Genomic DNA, 12,389 nt, shown 5'->3' with positions numbered 1-12,389 from the left:
ACTATTTGAAATAAACTTAAAATCAAAAGGGAGGGGGGCCTGGCTCAAGTTTTAGAGCACTTACCTAGCAGGGCCCTGGTCCTGTAAAATGAAAAGAAACAACATATCAAATTTGGATGGATAGAAGGACAAGTACCAGACTCAAAGACATAGCTGTATGGAAGATTCAATACTAGGAGCTGGGTGTTGGTGGCTCATACCTATAAACCTAGCTACTCAGGAGGTTGAGATCTGCGGATCCTGGTTCAAAATCAGCCCCAGCAGGAAGGTCTGTGAGACTTTTATCTCCAGTTAACCAACCAGAAAGTTGGAAGTGTGTGGCTCAAGTGGTAAAGCACTAGCCTTGAGCAAAAAAAACTCAGGAACAGTGCCCAGGCCTGAGTTCAAGCCCCAGGATACACACACACACACACAATTTAAAGTGTACAAGGAAGCTGCTGGTACCAATTTCAGATGGAGTTGAGCAAGGTTGCAGAATGCAAAGGCCAAAATATAAAAGAATTGTTTTTATATACTAGCAACAGACAAATTAAAAAGTAATGTCTTCTATCATATCACAATGTGAAATACTTAGGAATAAATGGAGAAAAGATGTGAAACACCTGCTCGTACAAATGAGCAGCCATGGCTCAGAGAAAGCATTCAGAGCTGGGAGATGGATTGTGAATACGCCAGTATGCCCCAGGGTGATCTGGAGTCGGCCTCTTTAGAAGCTGAGCACGCCTCTGCTTTTGTGGAAAGTCTGAATCCGAAGATAGTGAGGTCTTCTCAGCCCCTGATACTGGAACGATGTGCGCTCTATGTGCACAGAAAAGGAGAGAACCTGTACCATATCCACAAAGCAACTCAAAATGGACTGCACACGTAAGTGTAACACTGTAAAACTTCCAGAAGGAAAAACAGAGAAAAGTCATTTTCCTAGTAGGTCACCAAAAGCATTCTCAACAAAAGAAAGTACGGATAAACTGAATCAAAATTTAAAACTTCTGCTTTTCAAAGGTCACTTAATTTAAAAGAAGGAATGGACAAGCTACAGCACAGAGGAAAAGATCTCACTGTTTACATCTGAGGGGGGTGGAGGAGTGGGTTATAGCTAGCATATCCAGAAAACCCTAGAAATTAAATAATGTGATTTGCCAAAGCATGGCAAATCTCAACACCATCTGTCATGAGGGAAGTGAAAAGTGTGTGACACCATTACCCTCCTGTGAATGGCTGGGTGGGAATGCCTGCCATGTCCTGGGGAGCGTGTGGGGACACTAGTACCTCCTGCAATGCCGTGTGTACTAGAGAATGGGGCAGCCAGTGGAAGCAGTGCTACACACACACACACACACGCACACACACACACACACACGCACACACACACACACACACACACACACACACACACACACACACACACACGATCCAGCATCAGATGGATTTAGCCAAAACAGATGCGCGTATAAAGGCACGCACTGATTCCTACTTTGGTCATTATTTTCTTCTCTTCACATTGGATCTAATTTACCTTCTTCTGATTTTTTTTAGCTGCCGTCATTGGTTTATGGCCTTTTCCTTTTTGAATATAGACATATTTGGTGCCATGAATTTCCCTCTGATTTCTGCTTTATTAGCATCCTGGCACTTTTGGCATTTTCTTTTTATTCTTTTTCAGGTCACGTTGCTAATAATATCCTTTTTGATTTCCATGTGACCCAGAGGTTATTTAGGAGTAAGTCACTTCATGACTTAGATACTTTTTAAAGTTCCAGATACTCTACCACTAATGATTTCTAACGTGATTGCCTGACAGAGTATAGCGTTTGATATGGATCATTAAGTTTGTTGAGTTTGGTTTTAGGGTCCACGGTCTGGTGTGTTCTGTGAGTGAGCTTCCTGAAAGGAAGGAGTATAGTTCTGAAATGTGGCATCAGTGTCAGGAGATGGAGTTTGCTGCTGGTGGTAGTATTGGGGCTTCCACGCCTCCCCAATGCTCCACTTTCCTGTCCTATCAGCTACTGTGAGAGGAATGCTGGCATCTCTGATTGCACATTTCACTAGAACCTTGTGCTCATAATTCCTCTGAGGCCAGGATCTGAGCACATGGCTCCACTCTGGGTCTCTTGTGGGCTGCCGTCATCTTAGGTGTCTGTGGAGAAGGATTGGCCCTAGACTCACACATGGTTGTCAGCAGATTTCCTTCCTCATGAGTCACTGATTCGATAGCCTCACTTCCTCAGTGACAGGGCTAGGGGCCACTTTCACTTCCCTGCCACATAACCATGAACGAGGTGGCCACTGGCTTTATCAGAGCCCTAAGAAGCAAGGATGGCAGAAGCAGTCTCATACTGAGTATAAGTGACCTTAGAAGACCCACCCACGTATTTGTGCCACATCTAAGCAGAAGCAGAGGAACTAGGGCAGAGGATCCACCATACCCCCATCTCCAGCCTCTGCTTCAGGGGCTCCAGGTATACATGGTCAGCCACGTGACATGGTGCATCAGTAGGCTGATGCACAGTCTCAGTGTTTTGTTTGTGTCACTGATCTTTCTCTACATGGTCCCATGTGCTCTGGTCCATCCACTATGGGTCTCATCTCACAAGTGTCATTTTTGTCTTTAGGCCAGCTCAGCTCTTTTCTTTTTTTAATTGTGAAAATACCATACAGAGTGGTTACAATTACATGAGCAAGGTAATGAGTACATTTCTTATCAAGCATTGTTGCCTCCTCCTTTGTTTCCCCTTACCCTCCCTTCCCATCTCCATCTCCCACCCCTTTCCCCCTCTCCCCCGCCGCCTCCCTCCAAGCACCAAAGTTGTAAAGTTCTTTTTTTGACATAATGTCTTGTACATCTCATTGTTGAAATGGGTCAGCTCAGCTCTTTTCTGTATTTGTTACATGTCACTCGGTGTTCAGTCCCAGTGCCATCTGATTCTGAGATCGATGTCTTTCAGGAGTCCATCAGTCTTTCAAGATGGACTCCTCCTCCCTGTGGATCATGCTGTCCTGACTGTTTAACTGGTGTCCATGTGCCCAGTGACCAGCAGTGGATGCAGGTACCATGGACCTCACCTGGCTGGGTGTAGATATTCCTGTGGTCCTGAGAATACTCTCCAGCCTTGCTCGGGGATGCAGTTAAGGTACTCAGAGTGAGTTTGGTCCTTTCAAGTCATGGTTTAAGGTTAATGACTATCCCAGTAGCATTTAGGGCTCACTGTTCCCAGCTCCTGAGGTAAGATCCTCTTTGTGTCTGTTCAAGCCCTGGGAGGTGTCAGGCTCTAGCACAGCTGATTGAGGTGGTAGGCACTGTTTCCAACCCTGGAAGAACTTCAGATGCTGCTTTTGTGGGTTCTTCTCTCTAGTCCTTTGGGCTTTTCCTGTTCTCAGGTAGTTTCCCTATTCTCTGGAGCTGATCCGTTCTGACTCCCTGCATGATTCTCTCTACTTCCTGCTCTCCACACTGCCCTGCAGCAATGGCCATCTTGGCTACCCCGGCTCAACTCTGTCTCCTCCACCAGATTCCGCCCTTTGTCCCCTCTGGTTTAGTGACTGTGTTGTGTGCCTTGTGTCTGGTGTGTCTGGTGTTTTGGCTGATGGGGAGGGAACCTGCCTCTCTGTCCCTCTTGGCTGGGAGCATGCCAAGCATAGCAGGCAGGTTGTCTCATCTGAGCTGCCATCAGCCCCCTGAGGGAGGGCAGCCAGTGTTTGTGACCAGTTCACTTGGAGGAAACTCGAGCTCAGGGAAAGAAGAGCTCAGAGTCTTAGAGCAAATGAAAAGGACATCCAGGGTTTGTGCCCAGGCCTCTGCATCTCTGCCACATCTCATGCCAAGCACGGTGGCTCCTTGAAAATAACTCCAGAAACCATTTGTGCCAAGGGTCCCCCACTCCCCACATCTAGGACATGGCCATGGGTACCATTCTGTCCCACAGTCTTCCACTGCTCCTTCTTCCACCTTCTTTGGCTCTGGAGTCTTGCCACTGCAGCTGACCCTCAGGATCCCCATCTCTCTCCCCTCCTCACCTGGTCCTAATTGCCCCTGTGTCCATCCTGAGACTTACCAGAATTGCCCACCAGGCTATCCACACACCCCAAGGGCTGCAGGAACAGCTGTGAGCAGCTCTAAAATGGATCCCCACAAGGAAGAGGAGTGCTCATAAATAGAAGGCGGGTAATAATAATAATTGTTGGTTTGTGCTTCATCTGGGCTGCTGGGGCCCAGCCTTGCCCTCCCCGCGTGAGGCTCTGGAGGGAAAGGTCACCCCTAGCCGGGACGGTGAACTCCCAGCGTGGGTATAATTAGCACAGGCCGTGTTGGACGCCTGCCTCGGCTCGCAGCAGCAGGGTGCTAGGCGGCTGTTCTCGGTGCTGGACGTGCCTTTTTGCCACTTCCCTCTCTTTGGAACTTTGTGCCGGACATTCATCTTCAGTTTTGTCCCGCTTGTCCTCACCCAGCCACTGCCTGGTCCTTGTACTCAGCTTCTGATGGCAGTGTCTTGGGACAGTCCCAAGGGAGCAGCCCGCTTCCCCCAATGCATCCATGCACCCTGGGCCTGAGCCCAGCTGCTTGGCAGCTTGTGGCAGCCCCACTGGGCATGCACAGGTGCAGGCCAGGCCATAACAAGTCACCAGGCCCTCCCAGCCCCACTGAGACTAATGGCTAGCTCTCCATGTCTTCGGGAGAATTTCCTCCACTCCTGTCAGTGAGCCTGAGACAAGCATAGGAAGTCAGGGTGGGCATCCAATGGACAGAGAGCCTCAGGTGTTGGGCAGTGGCTCTACCAGGCCAGTGCAGTGGCAAAGAGGAGAAGAGTATGGTGGATGTGCCCGAGTTTGAGACAGGAAGGCTGCTGTTCACACAAATAGCAGCTGGGACGTGGCTGTGGGTGGAGAGCTTCCAGTGTGCTGGCCCCTGGCCATGCACTTGCTGGGGTGATCTGGGGCAGTCCAGGCTCCAGAACATCAGCCAGGCATGCTACAGCCCTTATGGACCTTGCTGCCCTCTTTTTTTCCCACATGAAGTGGTCACCTGCCTCTCCCTACCCCTCCCTCCCATATGGCAGCCATTCCACTCCCCAGGCTCAGCAGCACCCTTGTGGAATGTGAGACAGAAGTGCCTGGGCTCAGGACAAGATGACACCTGGAACAGTGTCTGCTTAGTGCATGGTGCCTGCAGACACACGGCCAGCGTGCCTCCCTGGTCGTAGCTGGGCTTCTTAGCACATGGGGGGCTAGTTTAGGAAAGACAGTTGACTGAGAGCAGGTGTGCGTCTGAGGGTGCCTGGACCAGGACAGTATCCTGGTGGGACAATGCCTGGCCTCGGTACCCTGGTCCTTCCAGCTCCCTGAGCTCTATCCTGGGGACAAGCCCTGTCCTACAGGCAGGCAGGTGGTGTCAGGTGGTGATCATAAAACAGTATAGTACATAGGGCTGGCACCTGGCCCATGTGCCAGGGACGCCAGGACAGATCTTCTAGAGGGGAAGCACATGATAGGAAAATCTAGTCCTGGGCCAGGCTTGCACATTGTGAATGTCCCCTCAGCCATGCAGGCTTTCTAAAAGCATTGGCGCAGTTGTTATAGGTCATGGTCCATGGTGGCCTATGAGGTCACAAACAAGGTCTTCCCTGTGGAGCGCGTGGAGCGCAGAAAGCACCTGCCACCCCCATGGACACTCCCCCACACACACCTCCTTTGACACACTGTAATGGTCTAATTAGATTGGAGTTTGAAAACAAATCCCTCTCGTCCAGAGTTGGTTCTTCCTCTGCATTTGTTAAGCTAACAGTCTATAATCTGTCTAGAAGGTAAGTGATCTTTCCACCAGAACCCTCCCCCGAGTCTCCTTAAAATAACAAATGAGCAGGTTCCCCCGAGGCGACCTGGTGGCTGTGAGCATCTCCTCAGCTCTGCTGGGAGGCCGCTTCTCCTGGAGCAGTTCTTCCCTGGGAGCAAGCGTCTTGTCACCCGTGCCATGGTGCCCACTCTTACTGTCCATGGCCCCCAGGCACACACTGCTGCTTTGTTTCATCTCACAGGCCAGACGTGTGCTGCTTGGCAACCCTAAGATTTATTTGAAATAATTTGGAGGAAAGCCTTGAAAGGTAAATGGTACCCTCTATTTAGCCTCAGAAAATGCCCAACCTTCATTCTCATCATAGCAGCTGTGTTTAGCCACCATTCCTTGGCCTGCCCATTGCTACAGCTCTAAATGGTTTCCAAAGCTGTATAGTCACTTCTGGTTTAGGAGCCATCGTACCATGTCCTGGAGGCTAGAAATCAGAAATGGAAACGTGGGCTGGACTGGCTTGTGGTTTATATGTTTATGATATAGAACTGCAATTTACACCCAGGGCCTCTGTACCACTATCACAGTACAGCTGGACGGTGAGCCCTCCACTGGCCTTGTGGAATTGCTTGCCTGTCCTTGGTCCTGTCCCTTCCCACATGTGCTTTAGCATTCTAAAGCCCTGTCTACATCTACACAAATTTTGCTACAATTTTCATAGAGACTATGGCCATAAACATTGTATCTCTGTGTCTATGGAATATTCCTTGGATCTCTTCCATTGGTCTTTTGTCGCATTCAGCCTAGAGACAGTTGTTGTGGAAATAGTATTCTCCTTCCTGGTTTGCTTTTCATTTGTTTGCAATTGCTCTATAGAAACAGGATTGATACTGTGTATTGATCTTGTTTCCTACAACTTTACTGCACTCACTGGTTGGTTCTGAGTTTTTCTGTAGGATTCTCTGCTTGGGCAGGCATGTCGTTTCCAAGTAGAAACTGCTTCATTTCCTCCCTTCCAATCTGCACTTGCCACCTCCTTCTTTTACTGAATGCCAGGCCCAATACTGTGCATCCTTGCTGACTCCTGGCCTTAGCAGGGCCATCAACTTCTTGTCCTCTTCTTTAGCCTATTGATGGGTAGATAATGTTGACTGATTTTTTTGCACATTGAACTGGCCTTGCACACTTAAATAGATCCCCCTGCTTATGGTGTAGCAATTTTTTTGGTACCAGTACTAGGGCTTGAACTCAGGGCCCAGGCACCATCCCTTAGCTTTTTTGCTCAAGACTGGCACTCTACCACTTCAGCCACTTTCAACTTTTTTTTTTTTTTTGTCAGTCATGGGGCTTGAACTCTGGGCCTGGGCGCTGTCCCTCAGCTCTTCAGCTCAAGGGGAGCGCTCTACCACTTGAGCTACAGCGCCACTTCTGGTTTTCTGGTGGTTTATTGGAGATAGGAGTCTCACGGTCTCTCCTGCCCAGGCTGGCTTTGAACCGCGATCCTCAGATCTCAGCGCCTTAGTAGCTAGGATTACAGGTGTGAGCCACCAGCGCCCGGCTACTTTCAACTTTTTGATAGCTAATTGGAGATGAGTCTCACAGACTTTCCTGCCTGGGCTGACTTTGATTGAGTCTTAGCCTCTTGAGTAGCCAGGATTACAGGTACAAGCCACTAGCACAAGTTGCATTCTTTTGTATATATTACTACATTCAATTTGGTAATATTTGTTGAGGACTGGTCTATATTTTCTACTCTATGAGGCTGTTTGTGATGGGGACATGTGTGTACATGTGAGTGTGTGTTGTATGTTGTATTGTATGTGACTTTCCATCAGTGTGTGTGTGTGTGTGTGTGTGTGTGGTTGCATTGTGGGGGTATATGCAGAGTATAAAACTGAGGCACATACAGGTATCTGCTGTCTTGTGAATGGTGTCTGCTGTCTTTTGTCTTGAGCACTGAGTTAGTACCCAGTGAGGATGCATTGCCTCTCAAATTTCCTGGAAAATCTGCAGAAACTGGAATGAACTCTTGGTTTGATCTTCAGCAGGATCCTCTGGGTTGCAACCTGGAGGTGCACATTTCCTCTGGGGAAGCTGTCTAGTTTGCAGTAGGCTTCATCAGTGGCTGTGGGTATCTGTTCATCCTGGCTGAGGTGTGGCAGTTTGTGGCCTTCAGTAGTTGGTCCCCTCCTCCTGCACTATCAGACCTTGGAATGCAAAGCTTTGCTGTGTGCCCGCGTGGAGGAGGCCTCCCCGGTCTGCTCTGCTTCTTCCTGTGTTTCTAAAATTGTCACTTTTGTTGGGTCTTGATCCATTTTGTGGCTGGCTTTCAGGCGACTGGCTTTGGTTCAGTAGCTTGTTTTCAGGGTGTTTCTTTGTTTTTCTCTTACTGCAGTCCTCTGCCTCAGCTCAGGAGCCTTGTTTCTGCACCTGGGTTATTCATTTTCCTCCAGGCACTGCCGTGGATGCACCCATACCTTGTGTTTTTCTGCTGGTATTTCTCTGTCCCTACCCCAGACTTGCCCACTTCTTCAAGAAGCCGGGGGCCATTTCTGTTCATCTACCAAAACCATATCACATGTAAAAAGTATTAAAATAATTCCCCCAGGTCTTAAAGTAATTAAATGTACATATCCTGGATGATTTATTATTTTAGATTTTCTCTTTTGAATTTGCATTTCAAGCTTCATATGGATTTGATCTCTAGGCGCCTCCTCTGTGTCTTCATCTATGGGGTTTTGTCCAGGGCCCTTGGGGAGGCACCTTGTTCTTAACAGGACCCTCTCCCCAGTTCTGCGTCTGCCCACCTCACGCCTGCAGGTAATGGGCAGTGGAATGGCGTGGAACATCTCCTGTACGCTCTCCAGGGGTCTCTGTTGGCCTCTGGCCATTCTCCCACCCACCCAGAGCCTCTTTACCCCAACAACATGGAGAAGAGTCTGTTGTAGACCCTAGTAGGGCATCACTGGGTTTCAGGGTGGCAAGCCTGGCATGAAGGGATCTGAGCCCTGGGCACTGCAAGTATTCATGTCCAGTGTGTCCTGTGCCCACAGACCTTCTGTGTTGCTCCACTGAGTACTGTGGCATCCAGACCTGAGGCTTGGGACCATGGCTGCTGTCAGGGGCCCAGGGAGACCTTGTGTGCTATCCAAGGAGCCCGGGGAGACCCTGCCCTCTGTCTGAGGGGCCCGGGGGACACCCTACCCGTTGTCCGAGGGGCCAGGGAACCCCTGTATGCTGTCGGAGCAGTCAAGTGCAGGCCTGCGACTTGGTTAAGGCTGGGTTGGCTCATCTCCCCCAGGCACCCACCGGCCACATAGCTGCTTGTTCCTCACAGATACAGAGGGAGAAAAAGCCAGAGACGGAGCACGCAGGCAGCCCATAAATATTTCTAGCCACAGCCAACACGTCTTACTGGGCAATTTGCTTTTTAAAAAATTGTGCTCTAATTTTAAGTGAACAGCCCCTAATTATGGTGATTTACAAGGCACCTGGGGGCCGGGTGGCATTTGAACATGGCAGAGCCGGAGCAGAGATTGATCGGCAGGACATAATTCAATCTGAACATTTTGATAAGCCCCTGGCTGCTTCCCAAGTGGGTCTGGGGGGGGGGGCAGCCCCCTGCCAGTGTGAAGTAGGGTACACTGGGGAAATCGAGTCAGGAGACATGGTCTGAGGGCCTCAGGGCAGCTGGGGCAGGCTGTACCTTGGGCCGACAGGGCAGGAGACAGGCACATAGGGGTGGGCACAGTGGGCAGAGGCTGGTGGGCTGCAGTCAGCTCTGCGGGGGCTTCTGGTCCCTGCCTGTCCATTACAAGCTGATACAGAGCTGACAACTGACGAATTACCAGGATCTGGTGGGGGGTGGGGAGGGTAGCACCCAGAGGGATTCCCTGAATTCTTAGGGGAGAAGGGGCTCTAGACACTCCCCTCCCCCTGCTACTCTGCTTCCCTGGCAGCTGCTGCTGCCGGCCGCTGACATTTAGGGGGAAACGCTGAGAGTCAAGAGCAGAAGGCAGAAATGAAGGGATTTTCTTGGGAAAAGGTCAGAGTGGTTTCTCTTATTTTTGTTTAAAAATGGTTTGTGTTGAACTATGACAAGTCTAAATGTATTAATGGGCCGCGAGAACAGGCTTGGGGGTCAGCTTGAGTGAGAAAACAGGAAAACACAGGTAACAAGCCAGACAGGTTAGACAGGGGAGCTGCACACACATTGATGGCCATGCAGCAGGAGTGTCGGGGTGGGGAGCGCAATGAGCCAGGTAATTCAGGGGTTCTCCAGAGACAACAAGGTCTCCCAGACAGCCCCTTCTGGGTTAGCTCTTCACACTCCCAGCTTGTGGTTGGCATGGACGTCTTGTTAGCTTTTTGCTCAGCCTGGCTTGGAACCATCCTCCTCCCAATCTTCTGAGTATCTGCAGCTGCAGGCCTGCGCCACCCTGCCTGGCCCACATTGGTGTTTTTGTTTTGGTTTGGTTTTGGTTTGATTTGGGGTTTTTTTGGCCAGTCCTAGGGCTTAAACTCAGGGTCTGGGCTCTGTCCCTGAGCCTCTCTGTGCTCAAGGCTAGCATTCTACCACTTGAGCCACAGAACCACTTTCAGCTTTTTCTGAGTAGTTTTTTGGAGATAAGAGTCTCACGGACTTTGCTGCCCGGGCTGGCTTCAAATCATGATCCTCAGATCTCAGCCTCCTGAGTAGCTAGGATTACAGGCGTGAGTCACCAGAGCCTGGCTTACATTTGTGGGTTGTTTCTTTTTTTGGTGGCCATCCTAGTGGGTGTGATACTTAGTCCCTGTGGTGTGAGTTACGTCCCCTGTGCTTAGTTCTGTTAAGCATCTTTGCCTTTGTCAATGACCAATTCTTCGGTGCATTCCAGCCATCTGTCCAGCTCCTCATTGACCTCTTTGACTCTGGGCTGACCTGAGAGATGGACTGGGTACCAACCATCATTCAGACCTGTGTTTGGAGGGGAGCTTGGGCTGGTTTCTGGGCCCTCTGCCTGTTGGCCTGGAGCTCAGCTGCTTCTCCTGGCCGCCATGGACAACCCTTTCTTCACCTTGCCCATCCTGGGCCACCCACCTAGCCTGGGTGGCACTGACTGGCAAGTGAAACCCCAGAACAGGTTGCAGTGAGCTGTGGAGGGGTGTCAGTGAGCGCTGCTATTCTGCCCAAACGTGCCAGTACCTTTGCCAACCTCAGGCCTCTGGGCCTTGGTTTCCCCATTGATACCCACAGTCCTTCCCCACATCCACTCCACAGCTCAGCCTGGCACTCGGGCCTAGCCTAGAGCTGCCCTGGTTATCAGGTGACGGACCCTCCCTGCCCCCTCAGTCATAATTACAGATTCTAGCACCAAACTTTCATTGGGTCATCCTGGACTGTGTGGCATCCCCCTCCCAGCCCCCTGACATCTGGGACTCAGTGCCTTGGCCACCCCAACAGGGAAACTGAGTCTGAGAGGGGCTGCTCATTGAGCCCCACACAGCCTGAAAGATGCTCCATGTTTGTCCCCCCCATGGGGGGACCCCAGCCCCCAGCAGAAGGGCACAGCCAGGCAAAGTGCAGATGATGAGCCTGGGGAATGGCAGTAGGGTTCCCGGGCTGGGGAGGGTGCCTGGGCTCCCCGGTATCCAGTGCAAGAGAGCCGCTCCCTGCTTAGGAGGAAGAGCAATGACCGGGAGGCCTCATCCTCCCCACCCACCTGTGGTACCTGGGGCATCCCAAAGGCCAGCTGCCCAGGGACTGGTGACTGGATGGAGGCAGGCTGGGTCACCTCCCCCTTCCCTTTCATGGGGGTTGTGTGGGGAGGGAGGGCAGAAGACCCCACTGGCCACTGCTGACTGCCCTGCTGTTTCCCACCCACAGGCCTCGGGACCCTCGGGCTGCAAGATGCAGCTGCTGGAAACGGAGTTCTCACGCTCAGTGCCTGAGCTCATTGAATTGCACCTGCTACGCCAGGACAGCATCCCAGCCTTCCTCAGCGCCCTCACCCTCGAGCTCTTCAGCCGCCAGACCACAGCCTAGCCCGCACCAGCCACCGCGGCAGCCATCCCAGGCTAGCCCGGTCAGCAGGGGAGCAGCCAGAGCCCCCACATCATTCCTTCTCATCTCTGAGCCCTATCTGGACCTCCCTGTGTACTCCCTGAGCAATCTCGCCCTGTGCGCGCTTCCTCTGGCATGTCCCCTGTTCCCGTCTGCCTGGGCCCCAGTGGGGATGCTGTGGACACAAGTTGAGGGTCCTGGCCTGGGGAAATAAAGTTTCCTCTCCAGTGCCCTCATCTGACTCTGTGCATCTCCTGCGCCAGGGGTGCCTGGTCCCCAGTGGATGTGCCCACATGTAACCCGGACCCGCTGGGTTCCGCACCAACTCCTAGGAGCCTAGCCCATGTCAGGTCTCTACTACGGACCTCTGTTTGGCCTCAGGTAGGCAGCTGGCCCTCTCTGCGCCTCCCTCCTCACCTGTAGCCCCAAGGACATGCATGTCTAGACAGACCAAGAATAAAAGGTCCCCACGTCCGTGCCCTGGCATGCATGGACCAACCTGCCACTTGGGTTGGTCCCACCCACAGCTGGCTTGTAAGGGCACCATATAGGGTCCTGGCCAGCCCCAGG

The 12,389-nt window shown here is 51.4% G+C and overlaps 1 protein-coding gene across 2 annotated transcripts in view; it reads left to right on the top strand.

Annotated features, from left to right (window-relative positions):
- Mad1l1 (mitotic arrest deficient 1 like 1) overlaps nucleotides 1-12,049 on the top strand; it is a 313,118-nt gene extending 301,069 nt beyond the window's left edge. Inside the window, exon 19 of one of the 2 annotated variants that reach the window (XM_070033421.1) lies at nucleotides 11,643-12,049. In XM_070033421.1, the coding sequence (XP_069889522.1) occupies nucleotides 11,643-12,033 (391 nt within the window). In that variant the 3' untranslated portion in view covers nucleotides 12,034-12,049. The remainder of the gene's footprint in view (nucleotides 1-11,642) is intronic. The other variant, XM_070033422.1, reaches the window with a different exon arrangement.
- The last annotated feature ends 340 nt before the right edge of the window (nucleotides 12,050-12,389 follow it).

Source organism: Dipodomys merriami, unplaced genomic scaffold, assembly GCF_024711535.1.
Source record: "Dipodomys merriami isolate MVZ:Mamm:240054 unplaced genomic scaffold, mDipMer1.0.p SCAF_22, whole genome shotgun sequence".
Classification (NCBI taxonomy): domain Eukaryota; kingdom Metazoa; phylum Chordata; class Mammalia; order Rodentia; family Heteromyidae; genus Dipodomys; species Dipodomys merriami.
This window is presented reverse-complemented; position numbering and strand designations above follow the sequence as displayed.